General features: G+C 38.5%; 1 protein-coding gene across 7 annotated transcripts in view; it reads right to left on the reverse strand.

Moving 5' to 3' along the window:
• The window catches only part of ZMYND8 (zinc finger MYND-type containing 8), a 49906-nt gene extending 25522 nt beyond the window's left edge, over positions 1 to 24384 (reverse strand). For 4 of the 7 annotated variants that reach the window (XM_048322288.1, XM_048322284.1, XM_048322290.1 and 1 more), the window contains exons 1-3: positions 24282 to 24384; positions 14282 to 14352; positions 3397 to 3545 (exon numbers count right to left, since the gene is read on the reverse strand). In XM_048322288.1, the coding sequence (XP_048178245.1) occupies positions 3397 to 3545; positions 14282 to 14352; positions 24282 to 24295 (234 nt within the window). In that variant the 5' untranslated portion in view covers positions 24296 to 24384. Of the gene's footprint in view, positions 1 to 3396; positions 3546 to 14281; positions 14353 to 19332; positions 19440 to 23197; positions 23254 to 23876; positions 24090 to 24281 lie in introns of those variants that run through there. The other 3 variants (XM_048322285.1, XM_048322286.1, XM_048322287.1) reach the window with 3 other exon arrangements.
• Positions 24385 to 25459: the final 1075 nt, after the last annotated feature.

The following is a 25459-nucleotide window of genomic DNA, read 5'->3' on the forward strand; positions in this document are numbered from 1 at the left end:
ACCAGTCTGTTTGATTCTCAGGTCATTTTTCATTTTGTAAATGGTGCCCTACACCACTTACAAATCTGCAACTTCCGAGACCCTGGAGCTGTCACACACCCGTGTGATTCACAGAACAGGGCAACCATACGCGTGTTCTGTACCTTTGAAGCATCCTGAACAAAATCAGTCACATGGGGCATAAATAATGTCCCCAGAAAGCACCATCATGCCACTTTGAACCATGGTATTTCCAGATACCTAAAGTTACAAAGGAGGAGGTCTAATTATTTGCAGGAATTAGGGATCTTCAAGGTAGAAGCAACAACCCACCTGAAGATGCTGTATCTCAAAAAAAACCCCAGATTATCTAACACTATACAATATTTTAGGCAAAGAAAGGATGTTATCCATAAACATTCTGCCACATAAAATTTTGCATGATTTTGCGCCAGTTTTGGTGGTTTTCATTTTCTATTCTACAGATGATAAAGCCCAAAAAGACTTTGTTCCCACCACAGAAATGGGCAAAGTGTTACTTCTGTGCTTTCTATATACACACATTTAATCACATGACAAGAATTTCAGAAGGATGCTCCTATGGGATCTTACGGAATAAGTGGGACAGCATAAGGGTTTAACTCCATTTCAAATGAATCCCTACAACAAGCATTCAAACAAAGAAACCAGAGTGAGGAAGGGAAAGCTGCAATTTCCAGTGTAGAAACATGTTTTGTTTGCAGCTAAATGCACCACAGCTGTGAGACCAACATCTCAATCTTTTATACTTGGAAATGCAGCTATGGGGCATTTCCTCCACTGCAGATAAAGGAAATTACCAGAGGAATTTAATACATATTCTGACTTTGAAGTGGATGTAAGTAGTATATCCACACTAACTTTCTAAGACTCAAAGATTCTGCTTTAATACAAACAAAACCTGTGAAACTTCCACAGAAATCATAACATCCAAACTGAAGAGAAGTCAATTTTTGCTGGAACATGAGATGAATTAAGTTTTCTGTTCAAGGATATTTCTATCATTTAGACATCTATCACTTTATTTTGCCTAAGCCAAGCTTAAAAAACAAAACAAAAAAGGGTTCACAGACTCAAGAGAAACCCAAAGAACAAAACTAAAAGACTGAAAATGAATGATTCAACTGCATCAAGGGACCGTTTCATTTGTCCTAGACAGAGTAATATGCTTTAGGAGTTAAAATTTTAACAGTTATTAAGTTCAAGCTCAACTAGATGGTAGCTGTTTTAAAGGCTTTAATGAAGTTATTAAGACCTGTAGAATGACACAGAAAACTGAAGAAAACAAACAGTATTAGAGTGCTGTTTTGGGGAGAAAAAGATCACTATTTATATTCAGTTTAAATTAATATTGAAACTAGTAGTAAAACAAGCTGACTACTTCAATTACATTATAACTGACCAACTGTCAGAAGTTTCTGATTTTTCACCTTAGTTCTACAATTCTTTAATTCTTTGCTTGATTTTCAGCACTTTAAATACCTGATGGCACAATTCTGAAGATCTGTTACTGCACCCACAATATGTAATACAAAGCTTCATGCAACTATAATTTTAGCAATGTTATCTTGAAATGTTCATGTATTATAAAGCATTTTGTAATGTAGAATATTAAGTTAGACGTTTCCAGGGAGGTTGTCATACCTCAAAACAGATTTATCAGTCAATCAGAACCACAGCTATCAGCTACATCATACTTCAAACAAAACTAGAACCTGTATGTTCAGCTCACATCTACGCAGCACTAAAATAATCTTTAAATTAACTCCCACTACCACATAGAGCAGAGTTTGAACCTATTTAGACACAACAATCTTCAGGCATGCCCACTTCAAATTTGACATGCAAGACAACATTAAATGAAAAGCAACTTGTAAAAGCTAAACAGAACTAAATAGATTATATTTTCTTGCTAACTTGTAATAAACACAGCAAAATAAGCAAGTCTGATAGGTTTTCTTCATTAGATACACAACTTTATTCTATCCTGTACATTTCAGGTCTGAGACACCTGGAAAACAGAAAAGTATTTACCAAGGGGAATTTATCAAGTTCAACAACTGCAACTGTGTTTTCACATATATTTTTAAATGCAGGAAGAAAAAGTGGAAATTAATACCCAAGGATTCAATTCCACTGTTTGCAAAATTATCTCTGCACTGAAGAGTTACAAGCTCAGACTTCAGTGGGGCAACATCTGCCCAGAAAATGTCCAAGATATAAAGGAATAAACCCAAGCTGCAGTGAAGCTCAGCAAAAGCCAAACTGACCCCAGGGCACCTCCACATGATACAGTTGCACCTCCTGATTATCCTGAAATAAAATACAATTGACACTGGGTTTTAAGACCTGATTTATTCACAGCCTTTGTTCCAGGACAACTGCAGTGAGTGGGAATTTAATTTTCTCTCTTTACCAGTGCAATTGTACCAGGATAATGTAGATACTCTTATGCGAGGAGAAAGAGCTTTGAACACTCAGAACTTAATCCTGTGTTTATATAATACTGGCAAAAAACCCCATGACACAAAAAAGCACTTGGAAAAATACACAGACATGTCATCAGTACATCAGGTGTGAAGTAATTTCAGTAAAGCTGAAGACTGCTTTCATGTAATCTCCTCCAAGATGATGCAGATGCTTTACAGCATTTGCTATTTAATACAATTCATGTAATTTTTTCATGTGCATCATACAATGAATCCGAAAAGGTCAAACTCTTGTGGAGTCAAGTTCTTCTAAGAAGGACAACATGCTATCAATTCAGCATTCAGAAGACAGTAAAAATAAGGTTACAAGCATAAAGACAGAGAAGTCAGTGTGACCTTTTGATTTTACTAGTTTGGTAGGAGTGTACATTGCCTGGAAATTTTAAGGAAGGGGAGGAAATCCACAGAGTACCAAGGATGGAGCTGACTAATGGACAGTAGGAAAGGACTGCAAGCAGATGAGGAACTTCCACTGACATTATGAGATCTTTCTAATCTAGGGTATCACACTACTGAACATTTCCTGTTAATGGTTTTAATTTTAAAAACCAGCTATTGTTGGTTTTATTATTGTCATTATTCATTACTGTAATTATTCATAGTAATTCTGTTCCAAATTGCATTTATTTGTTACACATCTTATTACCTTTATGAAGTCACTAAACAGGACACAGGTGGTCTTTTTCAACAGATGTAAAACAATAATCAAAGAGCATTCAAATTGAAATTATAATACCAACTCCTACCCCCACTGCATTCAAAAATTAATATCCATTCCTTAAGAGTACAAAAATGGAGCTTCTTTAAAGAAGACTGAGCTCCTGATCAGCTGTCTCTACATCCTCTACTGTTTCATATTCCAGCACAATAAAACCATGACTTCTCTTACCTGCTCTTTATTATTACTGTTCAATAGACCAGGTTTCTTTTTCTTTTTTATAGGACTTGTTGATGCATCTTGAGGTGAGTGGCCATTGGAGGAATGTGGGGGACTGGGAAATTTCCGTTTTTGTGCTGTGCGTTCAGCAGAGCCAGGATCTGTAACAGAAACAAGCAACATGGTTAAAGACTGCTAATTGATGAAAAACATTCCAACAAGGTTATGGTTTGTCACTCACACTCTTCAAAGATTTTTATTTCATCTTTTTAAAATAAGAGCATTTGCAACTTCATTCTCTCAGAACAAAATTTCAGTGATCCCTAATGAATATGAAATGTTCAGCTCAATTAAAAAGAACTTACTGATATTTTTCAAAAGAAACAAGTACACAATCAGCTGTAAAGGGCAATCAAAGAACACTGATATGATTCTGACAAAATACAAGTGAAATTTCATTAGAGTTGGGTCAACAAGTTTAATTTTTCCTTAAGCTTTTAATCCATGCAACAAAACAAAACTATAGCTAGAACCACAGGGATCAGTATTCAACAATATCACAAGAGAAACAACTGAACCACCCCCCCCCCCCCCAAAAAAAAAAAACCAACCCAGTGGTTTTGGCTACTTTCTACACAAATCAATGGAAAATATGGTGCTATATGGTGACTTCTGATTGACCAAAAGCTTGGTTAACATGTGTCAAGATAACATTTAGGGAAACTTTAAATAAATACGAAAACCACATGAAAATATCGATGGAAGGACATATAACTGAAAGAGAGACAACAAATGTAGGAGCGTTTGCCCATCCTGCATTTTACTAATCTAGAATAGCTACACCAGGCTAACAACATCTGGAATTTCAACAATTCTAGAAGTGTCTCCCACTAGTTCTGTAGGCACAGCAACTTCAGCAGTGCTGCCCAGCAGACATAAGGTGTCAGCTCTCTGAAAAACTCTTCTGTTGACATAAGTTATAAAATTTTGGTGAAAGGTAGTAAAGCTGGTTTAAATAAACAAATCTTACGTTTTGAGCTTTGACACTAAGACATGTGACTTCTTTCCCTTCCCACAAACCCCTCCCCTTTTACACCTATGGGCAGCATTTAGCACCAGTTATCTGCTGACATGCCTTGACTGGAATCAATCAATACAATGTGTCTGAGGCCATTATTGTTACTTGCTCTGTTTGGATTCAAGCAAATCTGCCTCCTGCTCCATTTAGCCCCAAATTTAGATTGATGACAATACAAAGAACTGCTGTGCCACCTATGTGTGTGAAAAATAGTGTCTGCTTCCTCCCCTCCTTAAGCAATTATGACAATAAAATGCCAACACAGTACAAGTGTGCTGACAGGAGACTCAGAGGGTTTGTCAGTTCAGCTGATTATGCACAGAAGGTGGCAGAAGAACTCCTTGGGTTGGGATATGCTTCATATATCCCAAGAGAGCTGTGCTAATCCAGCTATCCTGGAAGAAACTGCAGCATCAGTGTCAGCTAAACCAAAGCCCACAACTAAAAAAAATGATCAAACCTAAAACCAATGCTATTTTTTTCATGACTGTAAAATGGAGCTTATTCAGCATGGGAACTGTTTGCATTCAGTGAGATCCACAAAAAACAGCACCACACCATGTCTTTTCTCATCTTCCCATCATCACATTAAGTCTTTGTTTCTTTATTATAATTTGCAAACAATATCCTCAACGGGATCTCTAGGCCAAGTTTCTCACCAGCAAATAAAGCCATCCCCATAACTCCCTGAAGAGACTTAGGCTTTTATTTCTAGATTGTCCCTATGCAGGCACACCTTAAACCAGGAGGGTAAATGGACAGTAGAATTTTCTGCCCTTTGGCTTTCATTTCTTACTTCCAGGCACAAAACTGCCACCAGTGGAGCACATCAGTTTCCTTTCAGCTCTTCAGACTCAGACTGTAGGGTTTACAAAGAAGCTGATTGTGACACTGCACATTAATTCTCAGCTCTAAGTATGAAAATCAGCTGCAAAGTTCCATAATGGGATGCTTTTCACTTTTAAATGTTGTTCCTTTCCTAAACTGATTTGGGGTCAGGAAAAGGATTAAACTGTTATTAATTAAATCAGAACTGAATGACTATTCAGTCACAGCCAAATCCAAGCTACAATTCAGCAGAAAAGGTGCTGATTCAATACCAATCTTATGAAATGGTCACACAAACATGTATGTTTGGTTAAGTAATTTCAAAAACTACTTAAAGTGATGTAATTTTCCTCCTTGGTTCAAGAAGCCTGAGTGTACTGGGGATTTTCAAATCAACTAGTGGTGACTCATAGACAACATACAAAAACTGACCTGAAATACACTTCCTTTTTTTTTTTTTAACTGGCAAGTTATTCAAATGCACAGAGGTTTTCTTGAGGGAATGTAGGATGTAACTGGAAAAATTAAGGAATAGACAGGAAAACAGCAATGCACAGGCATATTCTTTCAGATTTAGCTGTGCTTGTGGAATAGGCCAGTGTCTTTACCTTGGTATGCTGCCAATTTGCCAGTCTGTGAGGGACCTAATAATATGAACAATCTTTTAATTCAGTTGAAGTAACAAAAGAATGGTAGCACCTACTTAAACTGTTTGAGCTATAGCTTCCAATTCTAATTATAATAAAAATTGCATTTTGTGCGAATTTCTTTCAATGGGAATACCCTGTTTAGCACAAACTGCTGCTTCTCCCTCCCTGGCTCTCCCAGCTGTGTGAGCAGAGTTCCTGTAGCTGAACTGTGAACCAGATCAAGAAACTGATCCCTGTTGAAACAGCCTGTCAGAAGGACAGTTAATTTTTAATTTTGAATCATTTCCCCAGTGTAGTGTTATTTGAAAAAAGTGAAACAAATCTGGGGGGAAAGAACAAAAGAGACCAAATTTAAGCTCTGAATAACTTGGTGACTAGAACAGTTACTTAAGAGGTGGACTCAAGTTTCTGCTTCAAAAGGGAACAGCCAAAATTTCTGTGATCTCTTCTGTGATAAGCAAATGTTTTTCAAAAAGTGTTTCGTGAGCAAGAATGGTCTCACCTTAGGAAGCATCTCACCACGCCAGCTGGTCACCATTTAGCATGGGATCCTGCAATCCCCCTGCTCCTACTGAACTCCCATCACACACTGAGCACATCAACCTGAACCAAACTTCTCATTGATAAATCAATTGTACGAAAAATATTAATTTTGCCAAGCGACTTTAGTTTACTTATTTCTTGGGGGTTTGTGTGATTTTGCTTTCTTAGCGCCATTTAAAAAATGTGCTTCCAGCTCAAGTGAAAAAATGGACACTTGAAATAACTTTTTTAACTCTCATTAAAAGTTACCTGGTTTTACATCACTAGGGTAGTATTAATTGGTCTGTGATGTTGTCAAGGTTGACAATAAGCACCTCTGAGTGCTCTTGCAAACCATTCACTGGGGAACAACAAGCTAACCTGAGTTTCACCTGAAGCTTAAATCTTTGCTTCTGTATGCCATCACATGACTAAAGGATTAGTAACCATTGCTCCCAGGGGACAGACTAAGGCATACTTAAACCCTAAAGCAATTTCATTTCACACTTTATGACTATTTTGTAAGTCCAATTTTATGTGATGGCAATGCACTTTGTAAGCAGACAACTACAGCAATGACTTACTACAGTTTAGCTTAAAAAATATATAAAAACAAACAAAAGTATATTATTTATATCAGGGATCTTATCTTGCTGCAGCATATGGAGTACAGACCACAACCAAATATTTTTATACTCTGTGTATTGCAAAGTGCTGCTCTGTAAACACTCCATAGCAGTGATTCCTGACAACTGAGAAGTCTCACTTTTCTCAATAGAAGCAGGTGCCAACTCAGAAAACCTGTAAAAGTAGGATGTTGTTTTCCTTGCTTTTCTTCTTGAAAACAAGCAACATCAACATGCCTTACTGTAAGAACACAGCATAAACTGCTCAGTGCCAAAGATTGCCAGTGACACCTCCTTATGGCCTTCTTCCTTTCAAAATAAATTTTGTTGTTTTTTTAGTTTAAAAACTTCAGCTAAACACAATCAAAGCAATTCCAGACTAAAACAACAATGAAATCATGTCTACACATGTATTTCTAGCCATCTCCTATATTTAGATTATTTTCTCTATCAATAAAGCCTTAATGGGAGCTGAAATCCACACCTAAGTCAAGGCTTCACAGCACCCTTGCGCAAATAAAGTTTGTTCCTTTTTTCTTTCTCTAGCACTGTGGTTTATTCACCCAGGAAGCAAGACAGTTTGGAAAACTGATACGGCTTAAATCAACAAAAACCTCAAAATTTAATTTCAGTTAAATCAGCAGAGTAGCAAGTCCCAGAGTTGAAAGTGCCAGTGTAAGGGAAAAGGATGCAAATGTGGCTGGCGTGAAGGAGGGATGCTGGTGTGGCAGGGCTGACTTAGACCAGGATATGTTGCCTTAGCCTTCCATCCTCAATGCAACGGATAGCAAGGCAAATGAGAAAAGCCTGAGTAAATCAGAATTACAAGAGACCATCATTTTCAAATTCAACCTCACAAAAAAGTTAGGCAAATAAAACAAGAGCCTTCCCAAAAAGTGTGGAAATCTCAGGACAAAATCTTTTGCTGTGAGTGAAGAACTATCCTTCTTTGAGTTTGCGTGGATGGGAAGAAAAGTTTAGCATTTCAAAACAAAATGCAGACAATTAAAAAAAAAATTTAACTATATCAAGTTTACTTTCATAAGGAGTATTATTTATTCCTATTCTGTACCTAATTTTCTTAAACTGTAGATATAAATTCTATGAAAAATGAGCTGTTTACTGCTTGGAGAAAAAAACTTTTCTGTTCCGGGAATTTTCAGAAAGTGAGAAGAGGGAAACTAAGAAAGACAGTAACAACAAAAAAAAGTAATTAAAAAAGCTTTTCAGTATGATTTGTGATAAAGATAGTAAGATTAGCAGTCATTTTGGTTTTCCAGGAGCCAGAAACATCAATGTATTTTTTCAGTGAAAGCATTATTTTAGCCTCCTAGGAAATATCAGTAAACTGAGACTTAGTTACACCAATGGGTTTTCTGCGACCTAAGTAGGTTTTTGATATCTCAATGCAAGTGGGTCAAATATGCAAAATTCTGAATAACGTTTCCAACTAGAAACACAATTAATTGCTCCATGTAAGTCAGACACTCGGAAGTGTCACTTAAACAGAACCAGCCCAAGGCTACTTCTGTTAACGTTAATTCCCAATGCCATGCCATGCCTTTTATTATGGCACAAACAGTTCTGCCAACATTTGGTGAACCAAATCAAGGAATCAAATTCAATAAAATGTAACAGAAGAACAAAAATTTATTGAAAACAGTTTCATGATGAATTAATTTGATGGATTTAAGAAACAGCTTTAAGAAGGCAGTGTGAGAGAAGGTACAAGAAAAAAAGTGACTGAAGATTGCTTAAGATGTCATTACCCCCCAGAAATGGGTATCTATGCCTTTAGAAGGAAGAAGACCAAAACCACCTAGACTATTGTGTCTCTCTTTCCTCCTCAAAATCTCTGAATGCCTGTACTTTAAACGGCATGGAGTGTAATCAATGAAGAAATCTGCAAGCAAATGTAGCAATACTAACTTCTCCCATTTGATAGAACAGGTTTCAATTAATAATTTAGATGAATTCCAGCACTGTGAAGCCTCCCAGTCAAATTTATTATCCTGAATGGTTGTTAAAAGACTTCTGATTTTTCAAATCCATTACCTGTAATATTTCAGCAAGGGTATTTATCTTAAAAACTTAATAAAATCATGGATAAATCTGTTAGAACTTACACTCAGCTTTGAGGAATTTTAATTTTCTGCCAGAATTTTGAAACATGATGCAATTGCCATCAACCGCTAAAGCCCTGTTTACATTCCAGAAATTTAAACCAATGTAATTAACCCAATCCAGTTGCTTAATGTAATAAATAACAGAGGTCAGCCATGGTTGTGTAAATTCTGATGAACTCCTGCCACATTTCAGTTTTACACAAGTAGAAAAAGACACTGTTAGGTGCTTCTTCACTGTAGGACTTTGGGAGGTAAAGAAAAGGAAACACTTCCCAACAACTTGCAAGGTAAGAGCTGAAAGGCAAGGATAAGCTGGAGCCTGGCTGTGGGGGACTTGCTGTCCCAAGGCCTCCCTAAGGTGGGATTGCTGATAACAAGGGCTCTGCACTAGAGACAGAAGCCCAGGGCTGCACTTCTGTTCCCTGCAGGAGTCTCAGTTTCACACTGGAGTAAGAATCTCATCTCTGTGTGATTAAATACTTGGTATCACTACAAAGAAAGCTGACAGAGATGCACTATTATGAAACTGTTACAAAATATATCATGCATTCTGGGAATTCCATTTAATTAGTCATTTTCGTGTTTATATTCATAGTATCTGAACATTTTACCACCGAGAGGAGCTCCTAAGACCAAAGCCTTTTAACACAAACCTGAAAAAAACCCCTAACCTGTAAACGTCAGAATTCTCCCCATTAAGCAGTAAGGCCTCAGTATATGATTTTATGCCAAGCTAAGACCATCTAATGACCAGCTGTCCCTGCTGGGGCAGGGCTGCTCCCAGCAATGCCCAACATCTGCTCAACTCCCCAGTAATCTGGTTCAGTGAGAAAAGCAGGTAGAAACCTCTCCACCTAAGTCCTAAGGGCCACCATAGATGCAAAGGCAATGGAAGACATGTCTGACTGATGATGGCAAAAAGAGAGTTAAAGATCTCCTTTTGACTGGGCACTAAACAGGCAATAGTTCCAGTACCAGCTGAAATACAGGAAAACCTACATGGAAGTGCATCTGCCATCACAGCTTGCTGCTGTTGGCAGCTAAGTTAAACTAGCAGAAAGGATTTAAAAAAAAAAAAAAAAATTCTTCCAGGTTAATAGGAAGAAAACACCCAGTGGATAGTTCATTCTGTCCAAAGAGAACAAGTACAAGCAAAGACAAAAGTTGCTCTGGAACCACAACCTGGAAATGCTTAGACATTTATCCACAGATCTTGCAAGCCCCATCTTGAAATCTTTAATAAACAAGGTTAAAAAGTAGTCGATAAGGCTGGAACAGAAATATAACAAGATGTTTCTGCTGGACATGTTAATGTATCATATGCAAAGGAGAAAATACGATCATCTAATCCACAGCCTCTCTCCTTCACTGAAGAGCAATCCCCTGTTCACTCCATTTTATGTTTTTGGACTCTGCATTCTCTTTAAGCTGTCACTTCCCATTTCCAGTTCTCAGATGCCTTATGCTTTCTTGCTCTCATCAAAAGAGCAGTGTATTTTAAAACCTTGTCTTTAACAAGGCTGCACATGCACATCTTATAAACAGATCTAAATTATAACTTCTAGAGTAACACTACTCCTCTTCCCCTTTTCCCATCTTACCAGGTATCTGTCCCCACAACTTTTTGGAGACAGGCACTTGCGTGTAACTGTAGTGTTAATCAGTTCATGATGCAGGCAGAATCTAGTACTACAAAAAATGAACAATTTTCTGCTAGATCAGCTGCTTGACACAGCTGACTGTGCAACAGCAGAAGCATTACAGCCAGCAAAGGAGAAGGGTAGAGAAATGCAGCTGAACATGTAGGACTCCATAGCCCTGACCCCAGCTACAGACTCGCTTTATCTAGCACAATATGAAGTAAGAAGTGTCAGTGATGGCTTTAAGCTCTTGGTTTCACTCCAGCTTAGCCCTGTCTAAATGCTTGCTAACAAAGCTCCACACTTCCTGCACCCAACTGCTGTATTCCTGCCTTGTCTCTTACACCAGTTCTGGCAGTCCACCAAGCTGTTTCAGCACACTGAGCAAGTAGAAAACTGTTCATGTTTTATGGTTCAGTTAGTTTCCTGCCAGCTTAGGTATGGAAGGAAGTGGATGAAACTGCTGCATTGAGCAGTTTGACCAGCTTAGGCTGCTTTGAAACCACCACGTTACTTAGACCAATTCAAAGGCTGTGTTAAGACCCGTGTTACAGATTAAACAATGCATGGTTTAGTTTAGCTTAAACTGAACTGGAATTGAATTATAGCAATTAAACTGCTTATACCAAAACAAGAATGTTCATGAAGATGTCTGCAACAGGCTAATTGGTTTTAAAGCAATTAAATTTATTTCCCTACAACTTTCTTTAGACACAGCCTCACGAGCTGTACAAACTGTAGCAGGGCAAGTAGGTTACAGACTTGCAGCACATCCACTGCTCTAGGTGAAGTCTGAAGTTACACAGTGCCACAGATCGATGTCCTGCACAAGCTTCTCACACATCAAAAAACCCAAACAAAGCACAAAGAGCTCTGTGCTCCCCTCCAGGTTTGCCTAGATAGGGTCAACTTCCTCATCTATATCCTTTTTAAAACACACAAAGCAAAACTCTGCACAAGCTAATTGCTACAAGTGGAGACATTGCTGCCACCATCCCACCAGTTGAGAACTTTGCTGCACTTTTTCTGCCTTGCACAGAGCAGAATAACAGCTTTGAAATTCTGGTTTGTGACTTCTCTGCTGCAGCAACACTGCACTGAACTATCAGAGAAGCTTGTTTCAATCCAAGTAACAGGAGTCCAGAATGATTCATTACACCTGGCCTGTAATGTGGCCAGCTCCTGGAGATGACATTTATGATTCTTTTATTTTCTGTGAAAAACTACATATTCAACTATTATAAAGTTCTATCACTAATTCACAGATTAGGCTGGGTACACAACAAAGAGAAATGGTTTACAGGTAAGTCTAAAGAGTTCTTTATATCCTACATTCTTCACTGGAAAAAACACAAGCCTGTAAGGGATTGGGGTGGGTAGTTGTTATTCTTGTCCTTAGAGTGGTGCTAGCAGGGGTTTTATCTACATACATATAAAATTTAACAAACCAACTAAAGCAAATCAGTATCTAGTTAAATAAATACCAATTCCCTTATTATTAAAGTGATTTAACCCTTGCTAAGTTTTATCTCTACTATGGTGATACAGAAATGCCATTTACATCACTCCCACTGGTATTTAAAGCACTAAGAGTCCTTCTATGCATAGACCAGTGACTTCCACACAATGTCAGCTTGGGTCCACCTAAACCAGCACCTGGTGGTGCATGGTGAGACTGGCTTTGTCATCAGCTGGTTCAAGGAGTTGCAACAGTAAACAGTATGAAAACCTGAGTCTCTTTCTGCCAGGTTAAATCCCTGTGAACTGACCAGTTCTAATTGTTAAGAGCCCACAACACAAGCTGCAAGATCACATGTGTGAGAAGGTTGGGAGATGAAAGACTGACCCTTTCAATAACCATTACATTAAATCAGCTCACTGTCCTAAGAAACTTCATCTTAACCTTACCAAATAAAAAGTAAAGAGTTTCCTGTGGGCTTAATTCATTGAAACAGCATATCTTAAGGTCAGGGCAGCACTAGAACTACCATGAGGAAATGCAAACTTACTTTGTATGGTGCATACACCTGTTTGTGGCTAATCAAAGCACCAGAACTAAAACATAAACATCTACATAAGTAGATATCAGATTTTTAAGTGTCTTTTAGACATTAATGATGTCAGAGTGACAAAAGTAATGGTTTAGCTCACTTGAGGCAAGCAAAACTCTTATTAGTACTAGTAAGTGGGCCAGTGTTTCTAAGCAGAAATAAAGATGAGATTTCACGGGCAGCTAGATGTACCTACTAAACCCCTTTGCCTCTTATACCAAGTTCTTATGTTATCAAACTCTTTCATGAACAAACTGGTCACTACAACAGCAGAAAAATGCTTCAGTTTTCAAGTTGGTTAGAAAGTTCAAGTGGCTGGGATGTGACAAGCAACACAAAGGAAGTAAGTGGTGGAGTGCAGAGCTGGGAGCTTACCCTAGTCAGTAGCAATCATTAAAGCAACAAAAACATTTACTTTCTGCTGGCTTAGAAAACTGAAATACAGAGACAAGTAAACGTTGAAAGCAGTCCAGTGGTGCAGACTAACATACAGAAGGAGAGAAGGGAGAAAAAGACAAGGAGAAGGGACAAAAGGAGCAAGTGTATCTCTTCTGAGGTGTCAGATCACATGTACTACCTCACCTAACCACACCATGAGAACTGAAACAAGAAATTTACTGTAAGTACAAATAAGACCTGAATCCAATTTTATGTTATCCAGCCAAGCTTCCTCATTAAAAAACATGCAGATGATCTGTGCCATGCTTTCAAGACAATCCCACCTGCACATTCAGAGTTAATTAGATTTGTGAGCCCTGCCGTAGGAATGTGAAGAGTAACTGGATATGTGCCAGAACTTTAAAAGGATGGTAGTAACTATTGCTGCTGTTTTAGAGAAATGGCTTTCAAGTAAACTCAGCAGCAAAGTCAGTTGCAAGTACAAAAGGAGATGGACAGGCATGAATGTCCATGAAATACATACTGGTCAGGGGATTAATTTCTGTGGAAACAGAAATGCTACTGTGATTCTTTTTTCTTAGAAAAAAAATTAATTACTGTAGGAAATACTATCTTAATATTTTTGCTGCTACTACTACTACTACTTCTTTCTTCTGTCTTGCAAATCTAGAAGTACTATTTTAAAGGATGCCATGATAAGTGATATAATACAAGAGGTTGCTGTTTTTTCATAATTTAACCTAAGTTATTCATAAACCTGAAATAACACTGAAATATTTGTGTGTGTAGATTTGACATACAATGAAAACCAAGCAAAAATTAAAACACTTCCTAACATACAGTAGTCACTGCAAAAAATACAGTGAATCTTGAGTCTCCACTCAAAGAGTAGCTTCATGGTAGATGACACAGCTTCACTATCCTGGTTTACAAATAATTGTGTTGTAGAACCTAAGTGAGATAGTCCTCTTACTCACCTTTGGATCGAGTGGAGATGTCCATCCCCTCCACCACCTCCTGCTCTGCCTTTATTTCCTCTTCAGCCAAGCTGCGGGATTCAAAAAGGTGAAATTAGAATACTTTATGGACTGTATTATTCCCATGACTAACTTCTATCCATCACGTGCAACCCAACACTGTCAAACACAACTACATTAAAATTTCTGATGGAATGAAAGGTTTCCTGTTTGCCAGAGCATACATTGATCAAAACACAGTGAGAAACAATCCAGGTACACACATATGCTGCAAGGTACCAAGCACAAAAGCTACATTTTTGTACGAATGACAGTCTTGCAACATATACTGAAGATTATGGCAATGTATGTATGAATTGTATGCATGTGGCAGACAAACAGGAATTCTGTTTCTTGCAGCTCCTAATCTCAGATAAACCACGGGGACAGATGCCTGCCAACATTTAAATGCTCATCAGCATTCGTGAACAGATTAGCTGAAGTAACAGACTTAGCAACACAGAACAACTTGCAAAATTAGAAGGTAAAATGTAATTTCAAAAACCATTAAATAAATAATTTTAATTATTTTGGAACTGGACTGTATAACAGAAAACTGAATATTTATAATTTATTGGCAATACAATTCCACCAATTATTAACCATAAAGAGTATACAGTATAGAGTTGTTACCATTCAATTTTACACAGTCAGTTTTCATTTGCTCCAGGAAGGATTAAATTATTACAAACTACATCTGACTTTCTGATGGTCTACTTTCTTACAGTGATGCCATTCAAGAAAACAACTCAATCAATTTGGCTAGTTAAGTCACTTTGGGGAAAGAAGATGGAAGGGAGATGAAAAATGAACAAGAATGAACACAGAGTTACAGAGCGGTTTTGGAGATGTGACTATCCTAGACGAAAGGTAAAAGAAAATACACCATGTTGAAGTAAACTCAAATTCAAAAGGATAGACAAATGGCATTCTTGAGCCTCAGGCAGGTATTGCAGTGTCCATTAATACCACCAGAGTACAACAGCCATGGGATGTACATCTTCTCCTCTACAGGGACGATTTACCACTCAGTCTGTTAATGGAAGTTGTTGCTGATACCAGCTTGCACTGATATGGCAGGTTATGAATTTCTGCTGCTATGAAGTGGGCTGAGGTTCCATTCAGCCACCCCAGCTCCAGGGACAGTGTGGGGTATGCCCAGCCACTGCCCTGGAGGGATGTCTGCGCCAAGAGGGCAGCTGGAAGCCTTGGTTTAGCCACTGTCTATAAATCTGCCTGAAACATCTCATCAGAGCTCGGAAACAACTGTGAGGACGTGGTTACATTTATACCAGAGAACTCTTCAGCCTGACAAACAGTTTATATTAGCAGGAGTTTTGTTACAGGTGTAAGTTAAAAGAGATTCCTAAACAAAGTAAAACTAAACAGAAGAAGGATTTTTAAGTCTGTTATTTGACAAAACTACTTCTAATCAACTATCCGCTACTGGGCAGTTGGGTTACAATTCCTTTCCCAGTTCTAAACAGTACAGTTATGTCAGCAGAAATTTTACATACAAATCAACCAAGCTCAATACGGATAACCCAAAGCTGAGAAGTTCCACGAATGCCAGAAATCATTATTGCTTGTCATTTGGATATAGAAATAATTTACAAAATAAGCTCTTTAAAGTCACAAAACACTGAAGGGGAGTTCTATTCTACCAGCATCTACCTCCCAGCTCATGGACTATTCTGATCTTTCAGGAGCAAGGCAAGGCACCCATGTGACCAGAATTATGGCAAATGTGTAGCACAGTTGACTGTAACACAATGCTTCTCAGATTTATCTTGCATGGGCAGATTAAATGCGCAACACAGCCAACAGCACTACAATGCTCACACATTTACTATGCATGGGCAGATCAATTATCCTGCACATTTGTTACACCCTTTTCCAGGGGCCTCAGCAAAGAGGAGATGGCAGTGGCCTGCAGACACCAAAACATTTCATGCACCACTTGCCTTTGCCCATTCCTCTCCTAAGCAAAGGGAAGGGATGGGCTCATGGGATGGGTTCATTGTTCTCTTCCAATAGTGCATCGGGGTTTTTTTCTTCCCCTCCCTCTTTAGAAAATCCTATTTCAATATCAGCAAACTGTAACAAACCCCATATTTTTAAAACATCATGTATATATAATCAATAATGCATACAGATCAATATGTATTCATGCCCAGCAATTCTGTAAGACTGAAGTAATCTGGCATGTGCACATTACCTGCCTCTAAAATATAGACCCAGTTCCAGACACAGACTGGGACATACAAGGCTTTACAAGACTCAGGTTGAACACTAATGCTCATTTTACATAGGGTAGTAAAAGGAATGGTTTCCCCAATCCTTAACTTGTTCCAGAAACCATGTCCATTTTATCCGAATCAGTTCTGGAATGTAACTCACTGTGCAGCTGGACATGCAGAAAATGGGAGAACCACACAGGGAGAAGGCACCACCCTTTTAGCAGCAGCTCACATTTAAGTTACATTAAAGCAATCATAAAATTCTAGACTCATCCAAATCCATCAGGTCATTTTGTTCAACTCACAGCCTCAGGGGAACATGATCCAATATGAAAGATACAGTAGTTGGTACAAATCAGTATTACAACCCAGAGAGCTGTGCATGAATCCTGGCTGAGAAATGGGAGTGAGGGATCAATACAGCAACGCCATAGCAGGAACTGTTCCCACTTCCCTGACCAAAGCACCAGGAGAAGTCACAGGCTGACTGAGGATGTTCTGTGCCCCTGGGCCCAAACACAGCACTGCAGGGGGTTACAGGGCAAGACTCCTACCTATTAGTAACAGCATAGAAGGGTTTTTCAGCTCAGAATCTGTCCCACTCGTATAAGGAGCTTAATTTAGGAAACTGAGTCAGTTTCCTCCATCACTCTTTTAAGTGTTCTTGCAATACTTCTATAAACAACAAAAAGATTCTTCAGAAACACCTGTAAGGGGAACAAAGTATCTTGCAAAATCTTGATACAAAGAATCATAGAACGGCTTGCATTGGACAGGACCTTAAAGATGATCTAGTTCCAAACTGCTGCCATGGGCAGGGATGCAAACATCACGTAACAGATGCCTGAAAGCAGCCTTCCCAAAGATTTTAAGTATAAATAAGCAGTCAAAAATGCATTCTCCACTTGATCCCAAGGTTCTCCACTTTCCTTAGCAATGGAGGAGCACATTCCCTATACACACGTGCACACAGTGCATCACTCACACAAAATCCAGGAATTACCTACAAGACTATGAAACCTGAGCCTCAGAGGAACAGAGGCATCTCCATATTCTCTGCAATTAATTAATTTTTAAAGGCACAAACATATAAGCATACAAGAAAACTACAGAGATTGTTCTGAAAAAAAAATATCCCAATGTTGGTGAGGAACAGTTAAATAAAAGTGTGTTAGACATAACCATAAACGATACTGAACATTCACAGCTCCTCAAAAGCATCTCCCACTGCTTTATTTGCTGTAATGTATAATAACGACTTCCACAACATGACATTGTTTGAATGTTGACAGTGGTGACTGTAGTGGTCATCTTTGAGATTCAAGCCTTTAAATACCTACCAGCAATTCACAGCAAGTTTACAGTAACTTTTCTAAAGCTGACATCTTTTTACCTTTATACCCTCCATCAATACAAGGAATATTCTTTAAAATGCTTTGTAAACCACAAACTTCCAAATGCAGATATTAGTAAAAGATTTCCAATTAAATAATTCAAGAACAACAGGTTCTTAATCAGTTACCTTACTATTACCCACAGCAAAATAAAAGGAAAATTAAGACCAGCAGCAAAATAATTAAAAGTAAGTATCTAGTTCCATGGAAACAATAATTGTGTGGTCAAGTAGACTGTTCTAGAGAGGTTTACTTTGAGAATTCATTTTTGCAGGGCTCAGAGCAGCTATTTCAGCCAGCATGTATTACTGTCATGCATGTATGAATGGGATGCTCTGAGGCTGCAGATCAGAAATGATACTGGAAAATACTCAATTAAGTACCTAAATGAATACAACAAATAGTTTATGTGATTCTGAAAGCTACTCTTATTTCCTCATTAAGATGAATGAACACAGAGGAACACATTTTAAGAACACAACTGAAATTTAATCTCTGCCAGTTTCCCTGTCAAATGACCAGAACACCAATTAATCATTTAAAACTTCCCTACTCATATTGACAAAACTTGCAACAACAACAGCAAAAGTTTGTTTTCTAAAATGTTAAGCTAATTTGTTTCATACAAACTAGTTTAGCATGCTTGAATGAGGGTAGAAGGGGTGGAGGTTATTCCTTTGGGGAGAGTTGGGCACAGAAAGAAAAAAAAATAAGAATTGCAAACATACAAGATTTATTGGTACTTAGGTAAAAATGAAAACATAACTTAGCTGCCTTATTTTTAAATATGTTCTCTACCAAACTGAAGAGAGGGTGGGTTTTTTTTAATATAAAATTCAGGTTTTCAAATTTCACATCCCTAAATTATATACTGACTTTTCTGTTTATGAAAATCATTCCTTTACTAATAGTAGTACTTACCTGAGAAAATGTACATATACAAGAATATTTAAAGATGTTTTAACCCATAGTAACTACAAAGAGCAATTAAAAGTTGCAGATGAACTACTGCACCTTGACATTTAACCAAGAAAAACTGACAGATATGGAAAACCACTCGAAACAGCTAATGCCCACATACACAATCTAGATCTACATTAGGGAATAACACACGAATTTCAGATCAAGAACTACATATTTCTGGAATTCATTTTTCCTTTTAATTAACAGAAAACAAAACAAAAAAAAAAGATTAAAGACTATAAGCACTAAAACTGAATTTCATCTTTAAGACAATTCCTGCCTCTCATGCATCACATTTGTGAGCAGCAATTCTAAATAAGGATTTCAAAAAACTGCATTCAATAAAAATTTTAAAACAAAAACCACTATTTGCATGCCATTGCTGAATAAATAGCAGCTTTGTATGAGCACTCACCTATAACAGTCTCTTACTCATCGGTAGCTATGCTATTTATGCAGGGCTCTTAAAATGGCGTCTGCCAGCACTGCACTGCCTCACTCCTGCTCTGGAGCTAAAATGGTAGCACTTTGTTCAATACCAGCAGCTCCTGTTTACACAGCAGGGCAAGATCCAAAGCCAGCATCTAAATATCAGAAATGGTAAAGAAGGACCAAAGGACACCTGACATCTGAACGTTTAACTAAAAAGGCACAAGATAGGGAGATTTGTGAAGTCACAGGTTACTAAGGAAATCACTCAATTTTAGCTTCACCCTCCAGTGTGAGCACCTCGTATTTAACATTTCCTTTCACAGAATTCCCTGCAAAATGCTCCATGTGTATTAAATAAATAACACTTTGTATTAAGTAATTAACATACACAAAAGGCACGTTCAGCTATCTTATGTACAGCAATGTTTAAGCTGGTTACCTGTGATAACAAGCAAAGTAACTCCATTTTTCATTTAAAGAACATTTCGGTTCTTTTTAAAACCTTACTCTTATTCAGTGTCCATTCAAAATAGCTGCACAAAAGAGAAAAATCAGGGGAGGGAGGGGGATCCTTGGTGTTACACAGTCATCTTTAAGTCTATAAACTATACAGCTGAGGCCCAAGCAAGGCAACCAAATAGCTACAGATTTCAGATGCTAAAAATATAATTTGAGAACAATCATGCTTGAAAGTAAAGGTTTATATTAGCTGAATTAGGAATGTTAACATCCTGTTACAGCATCGTTTTAATCTCACTGTGTGAGACACAGATGCTCCGACAACGGGCAATAAAGGGTTAAAATAAGAATGACAGACAAATACATGAAACTCACTTCCTATGTAGCTACGGCTAAATTAGTCTTTAGCCCATGAACACAAGTCATATTTATTAACAAATGTATTTTAAATACTTTCTAAATACAATTTAAAGGGCCAAGCTTGATGGCCTACTATGATGGTTTCCAGTCTGCAGGCCCCTCAAAGCCAGCTGTACTGTGCACAAAGGGGTTTCAGACAATAACCAAGTAAATCAAACCTAGTCTAACAGGCTTAAAGTCACTCTAATGGGATTCATGTGCCCATGGGAAAAATACTGGGGATCCACAAATAACAAAATCTGAAAATTGCTGTCTACTCCATCTTACATGGGCAAAGGTTTTGTTCAACTTTCAAGATTTTTAGGAAATTCAAATTAATACCCTGAATTCCAGACAGAGAAGAGAGCCTTTACTGAGATTTATCTCCCTTTAACCAATTATGCTGGAGTACTACCACCACTACGGAAAACTGACCACAACCTATCACTTTTCAGCTACTGGATCCACAGGGCCAGTAGCTGAAAAGTGATACAACACAATACACTGGAAAACAAAGCAAAACAGGAGAAACAAACCAACAAAACCAGAAACAAAACAACAACAAAAATCTCAAGCAAAAGTGATATCACAAAATGGAAGACAGCTCAGGAAGATGAGCCAGTTGAAGTCTGTGGACACTGATATGAAGGGCTAAATTTGTAATGTAATCTATCTATTTATGCTTTTTGAGCATGAAGTTCCTTTTATTACATGCTCCCTTAGTAGCAATGTAGGTTTTCTGCTACATTTCAATACTCCTACCTACTGTGAGGGGGGGCGACTGTTACATTTGGAGTGGTTTATACTCTGCATTTTTTTCATTCCCAATATGTTAAGTAGTGTCATTTGTTTAAAGGAATTACTCAGCTTTTCCCTAGCACTATTTAGCTTCCAAGTAAAACAGTTTGCCTGCAAAGAATGAAAAAGGCATGCAGCTTTTAAAAAGCTACTGTTTTCAGCATGATTTATAATCCAGATCACTCCTTTGTTTTCCCCCCCCACTCCATTCTTTGTCCAGTTAATTACAAAAGTAACTGGATGTTGGCACTAAATAATAATGGCTAATCATATTCATCCTGGGCAATTCAAATTACTCTCTAGTAGCCAGAAAACTTACAGTGCAATTATACGATTAACTGCTAGTTATAATCAGAATAATGGCCATTTGCTCCAAGCTGAATAAACCTCAGCTGCATTGCTTCATACATGTCCTGTCTAATTGTGATAGTAACAAGATCCAGGCCAGCAAAATCTTGGGGAGAAAGCATACGTGCTTTTTCCCTGCATCTGTCACTTAAACAAAACCCCACATTCCATCTGTCTTGAACAGAAAAAACAGTAGAGTGCTGCTTATTATGCAACCTAGGGAAGTGAGTGACAAAGCACCAAAAATGTATATATATGAAATTCTTCAGCTTGGCTGAATTTACTTTACTTAGATGGAACAAAGATGGCAGAAATTTCCAGAAGGCCTTTCTCAGCCTTGCCACTGCAATTGTCAATCTTTAACCTGCCTGCTGCGGCAATTGGCTCCGGCGCTGGCGGAGCAGCGCCATTGGGCTGAGCCGAGGCACAACACTGCTGTCTCTACCTTGCCTCAGACATCTTGCTGCAATGCAGACATTTGTTTTTTGTGAACTATAAAAGAATTATACTCAAGTGATTGAAAATAGTGAACTTTAACAGACTCACGATGCTCTATTTCATTATACGCACGAGGGCAGCTCACACAAATGCACTTCACTGTCAGCAGCGTGTCTGGAGGTGCAGATTTGAAACAGATCCTGGTCTAACAAAACCTGTGGGAGCCATTTTAATACAAGCTTTCTGATTGCAGATCACTTACCCCTGCTTCCTCGTATTAAACAAATACTATGTTGTTCACTCTTAAAGGCTGAAAGTAAACTGCTAACATGTATAAACTACTATACGGAAAATTGTGTCCAAATGTAATTTCTGTTTTTTAGCAACTGAAGAACAAAAACCAGAATAACTTCTTAGCTGTGTCAGCACTTTCATGTATGCTGAAAAATGCATTAAAATTGCATATAAAAATGCTATAGCATGAAATTCAGTGGTACCCCAGCAGTATTTCAGGATTCAAATTGAACTAGACATTCTTATAATCTAATCCTAGGGGATTGGGGGGGGGGGGTGGGGGGGGAGAGAGAGGAAAGCTTTTAACCAAAGTGAGATATTCAAAGTAAGATACTCACACGGGTAAACAAGTAACCAGAGGTAAATTGCTGTGTTAAAGAACATTACCAAATACATGGCAAGGGTCTATGAAAGTTTGCATGCACTGTGCCTCAGCACAGTCATTTGCAAAGGCACACTAGCTTTCAGTTCTTTCCTAAAATAATGAATGTGTATGGACTGTTAAAACAAGTGCAAAAATTACATAAAAAGCATAAAAGAGCATCCTTCCTCTGCTTTTGTAACAGCCCTGGTGATCACTGAAAAACAGCTTGTTCAAACAAGCATGCAGGCGCTACAATTAAAATCTTTATAAAGAGCACAAAATGTTTCTAAATTAGGTATAAACCAAGCAAGTTTGTCTGAGGTTACACTTTGTATAGTATCAGAAACATATGCTCATTAAGTGTTATTTACTTTACTTCATAAGGTCACTTCATTGCTGAGCACTAGCACTTTCATCACACCCGAAAAGCCCAAGAACAGTGAAAACGCGCTTTACCCTGCAAACATGGTAATTAATGATCTATGAACAAGCAGCAAGTAGAATATTTTTCACTGGCCTGAGGTAAACAGGAAGTACAAGCTTCAAAATTTAGAGACAAATTATCAGAAAAACAGTGCATTCAAACAGAGCAGCTTACAAGTCCCTTAAAATGGATGCTAAGCAAATCTGATCTTTTATATGACTAACCACTAACATCACTTCATCTACTGCACTAACTGACCCAGTAAAAACAAAATGTTTGGAAAACTATTAAAAATGTTCAGAGAGCAGCATGCTGCTTACTTACCAACTGTTCAAGCACCCATCTCATTTTCCCAGTTAAGAAGATACAACAGGCTGGCAGATTTGGGAATTGATCAAAAAGGAATTTCTTGAAATAATTACGTAGCATTAAACCAAACGTTAAAAAAAATAAAAGAAAAAAAAAACCTAAGAAAGAATAACATGTACTACTGTCATGAACCACACATGATTTTATATCTTCTGGACTCCACAACACAGAACTGTGTCTGATACAATGTAAAACAAAAAGGCACAGATAAAAGTTACATTAGTTTATTTGAACTATGCAAAACAAGAAAGCTAACAGTTCAAAAACATTTTCCATAAAGCATCAGATTTGTAAACAGATGCACTGCTGCGTTTTACTGGGCAGCACCCCACTTCCAAAATCTGCAGCATAAAAACTCCCTTTTAAAGGAACGAAATATTAACCATACATTGTCCCTCAGAAAGAGAAAAGCGTTGTATTAATTATTCCTGCAAGAAAAAAGGTTCAATAGTCATTTTAAGTTAAGATAACCTGCATAAAAAACATGATGCAACAGCACACCACCACCTAGGCCCAATATCTACAATCTGCCATTAGCACTTTTTGCTGATGTCTAGGTTTTAAAAAATCCCATATTTTCTCAGAGATAACTTATCTTAGCTGTTCCATTCACTGTTTAGAAAGGTAAACTTGCCTGTTCTTCTGTCTGCCATTATCCCTGCTTGACTCCCTGTAGGGCAGTTAAATGCATCTGCTCCCTAGCTTCCATTTTCTCTCCAGCAGGCATGTGACACAACAGACAATAGTGCTGGCAAACTGCTCAGAGACAGAAACCTCCTTTGGAATACCAGGATCTTGATAAACTCTAAAAACACCATCCTCCTGTGAAGAAGTAGGCATGCCAAGGCTTTGCCAGACTGTAAAATAAAGCTGTGGCTAATGGCTACTAACCATGTGACCCAAGAAAGCAAATTTAAACAGTTCCAACTTAATATAAGTGCTGTGGTGTGAGTTTTGCACGAGAAATCACAGAGAATCACACTCTCAACCCACAACTCATAGGTCTTAGAGAAAAAGCAATGTAAAAAGCAAGGCTTACCTCTGTGGATGCATTGTTAACACAGTGTTATGTCAATACTTATAAAACATGGAGGACAGACTCTCAGTACTCGGGCAGGGAGGGCTTGGCACTTGGGCTTGATGATCTGTCTTCCCCATGAAAGCCGCCCCCGGATTGGCTGCCCCGGCAAATCCGCATGTAAAGCGCCAGGGGATTGGCTGAGACACTTCCTGAGCGATTATCTTTGTGCGGCTCCGGGAGCAGGAGCCATCCCGGGCTCGGAGCAGGCCGGCGCGCTAGGCCCGGCTCCGCTCGCCATCGCCGCTGCCGCCCTAGCCCTGCGCTCTCCCGGCCAAAGGCACGCACTGCCCTGCTCGGGGAAGCGGCCGCAGACCGCCTGCCCGAGCAAATGTGCCCCAGGATGCCGTTATTGAAGGCATCTGGGTGTTCTAAACCCGAAGGAGGCAGAGTTCGCCCAGGTCGCAAGTGCTGTTCTTTTGTTTGCACGGAAAGCGAAATTCGCTTTGCTGGTGCTCTGCAGGCCACAGACAGAGAGCAAAACTTACCGAAAGTGCACGTGCACCGGAGGGACTGAAATTAGTAACACAGAATTCAGAGAAGGGTTCTCCTGCTCCAGAATTTAAATACATGAACATACAGCAGAGCAACCTGCAGTGTGATTTCTTTAGCTATCACGATATGCTGAGTCCTAGTAGGAAAAAGGAGCCTTAAACTAGAATGCTTACGTCTCCTTTTCCCAAAAAGTATACCAGAATGGAAATTGCTTTATCACAAAGCGTTGCTACCATTTGGTGCAGGCCCTCCGTGTGTTTAAAACGCTGCAGAACAAAACTAAAAATATCAGTATCACCCCAGACCCCGAGATCTCCAATCCCCCCCGGCCCCCACCTTTCGGCCTGCTCGGGCTGTTACACAAAACTGACTTCCTTAGGAGCGGCTGTAACTGCAGTTTCCTGTCCGTTAACCCTGTAGGAGTTGGTGCTTTTTAAGAGGCAACACAGGCCCTGAAAACACAGATTTCTCTACGTGGCAAGTAATCCGTCTGTCCCCACAAAAACATTCACGTAGCTTTTCAGATGTTTTTGCTTTACCTTTCTATCTCCTACTAAAATGTTGCAAATGAAACAAAATGACAAAACGGCATGTAAGCAACCAGTTTGATCTTGGGCCAATTCCCAAGCTTTTGATTAAAAAAT

Source organism: Corvus hawaiiensis, chromosome 17, assembly GCF_020740725.1.
Source record: "Corvus hawaiiensis isolate bCorHaw1 chromosome 17, bCorHaw1.pri.cur, whole genome shotgun sequence".
Classification (NCBI taxonomy): domain Eukaryota; kingdom Metazoa; phylum Chordata; class Aves; order Passeriformes; family Corvidae; genus Corvus; species Corvus hawaiiensis.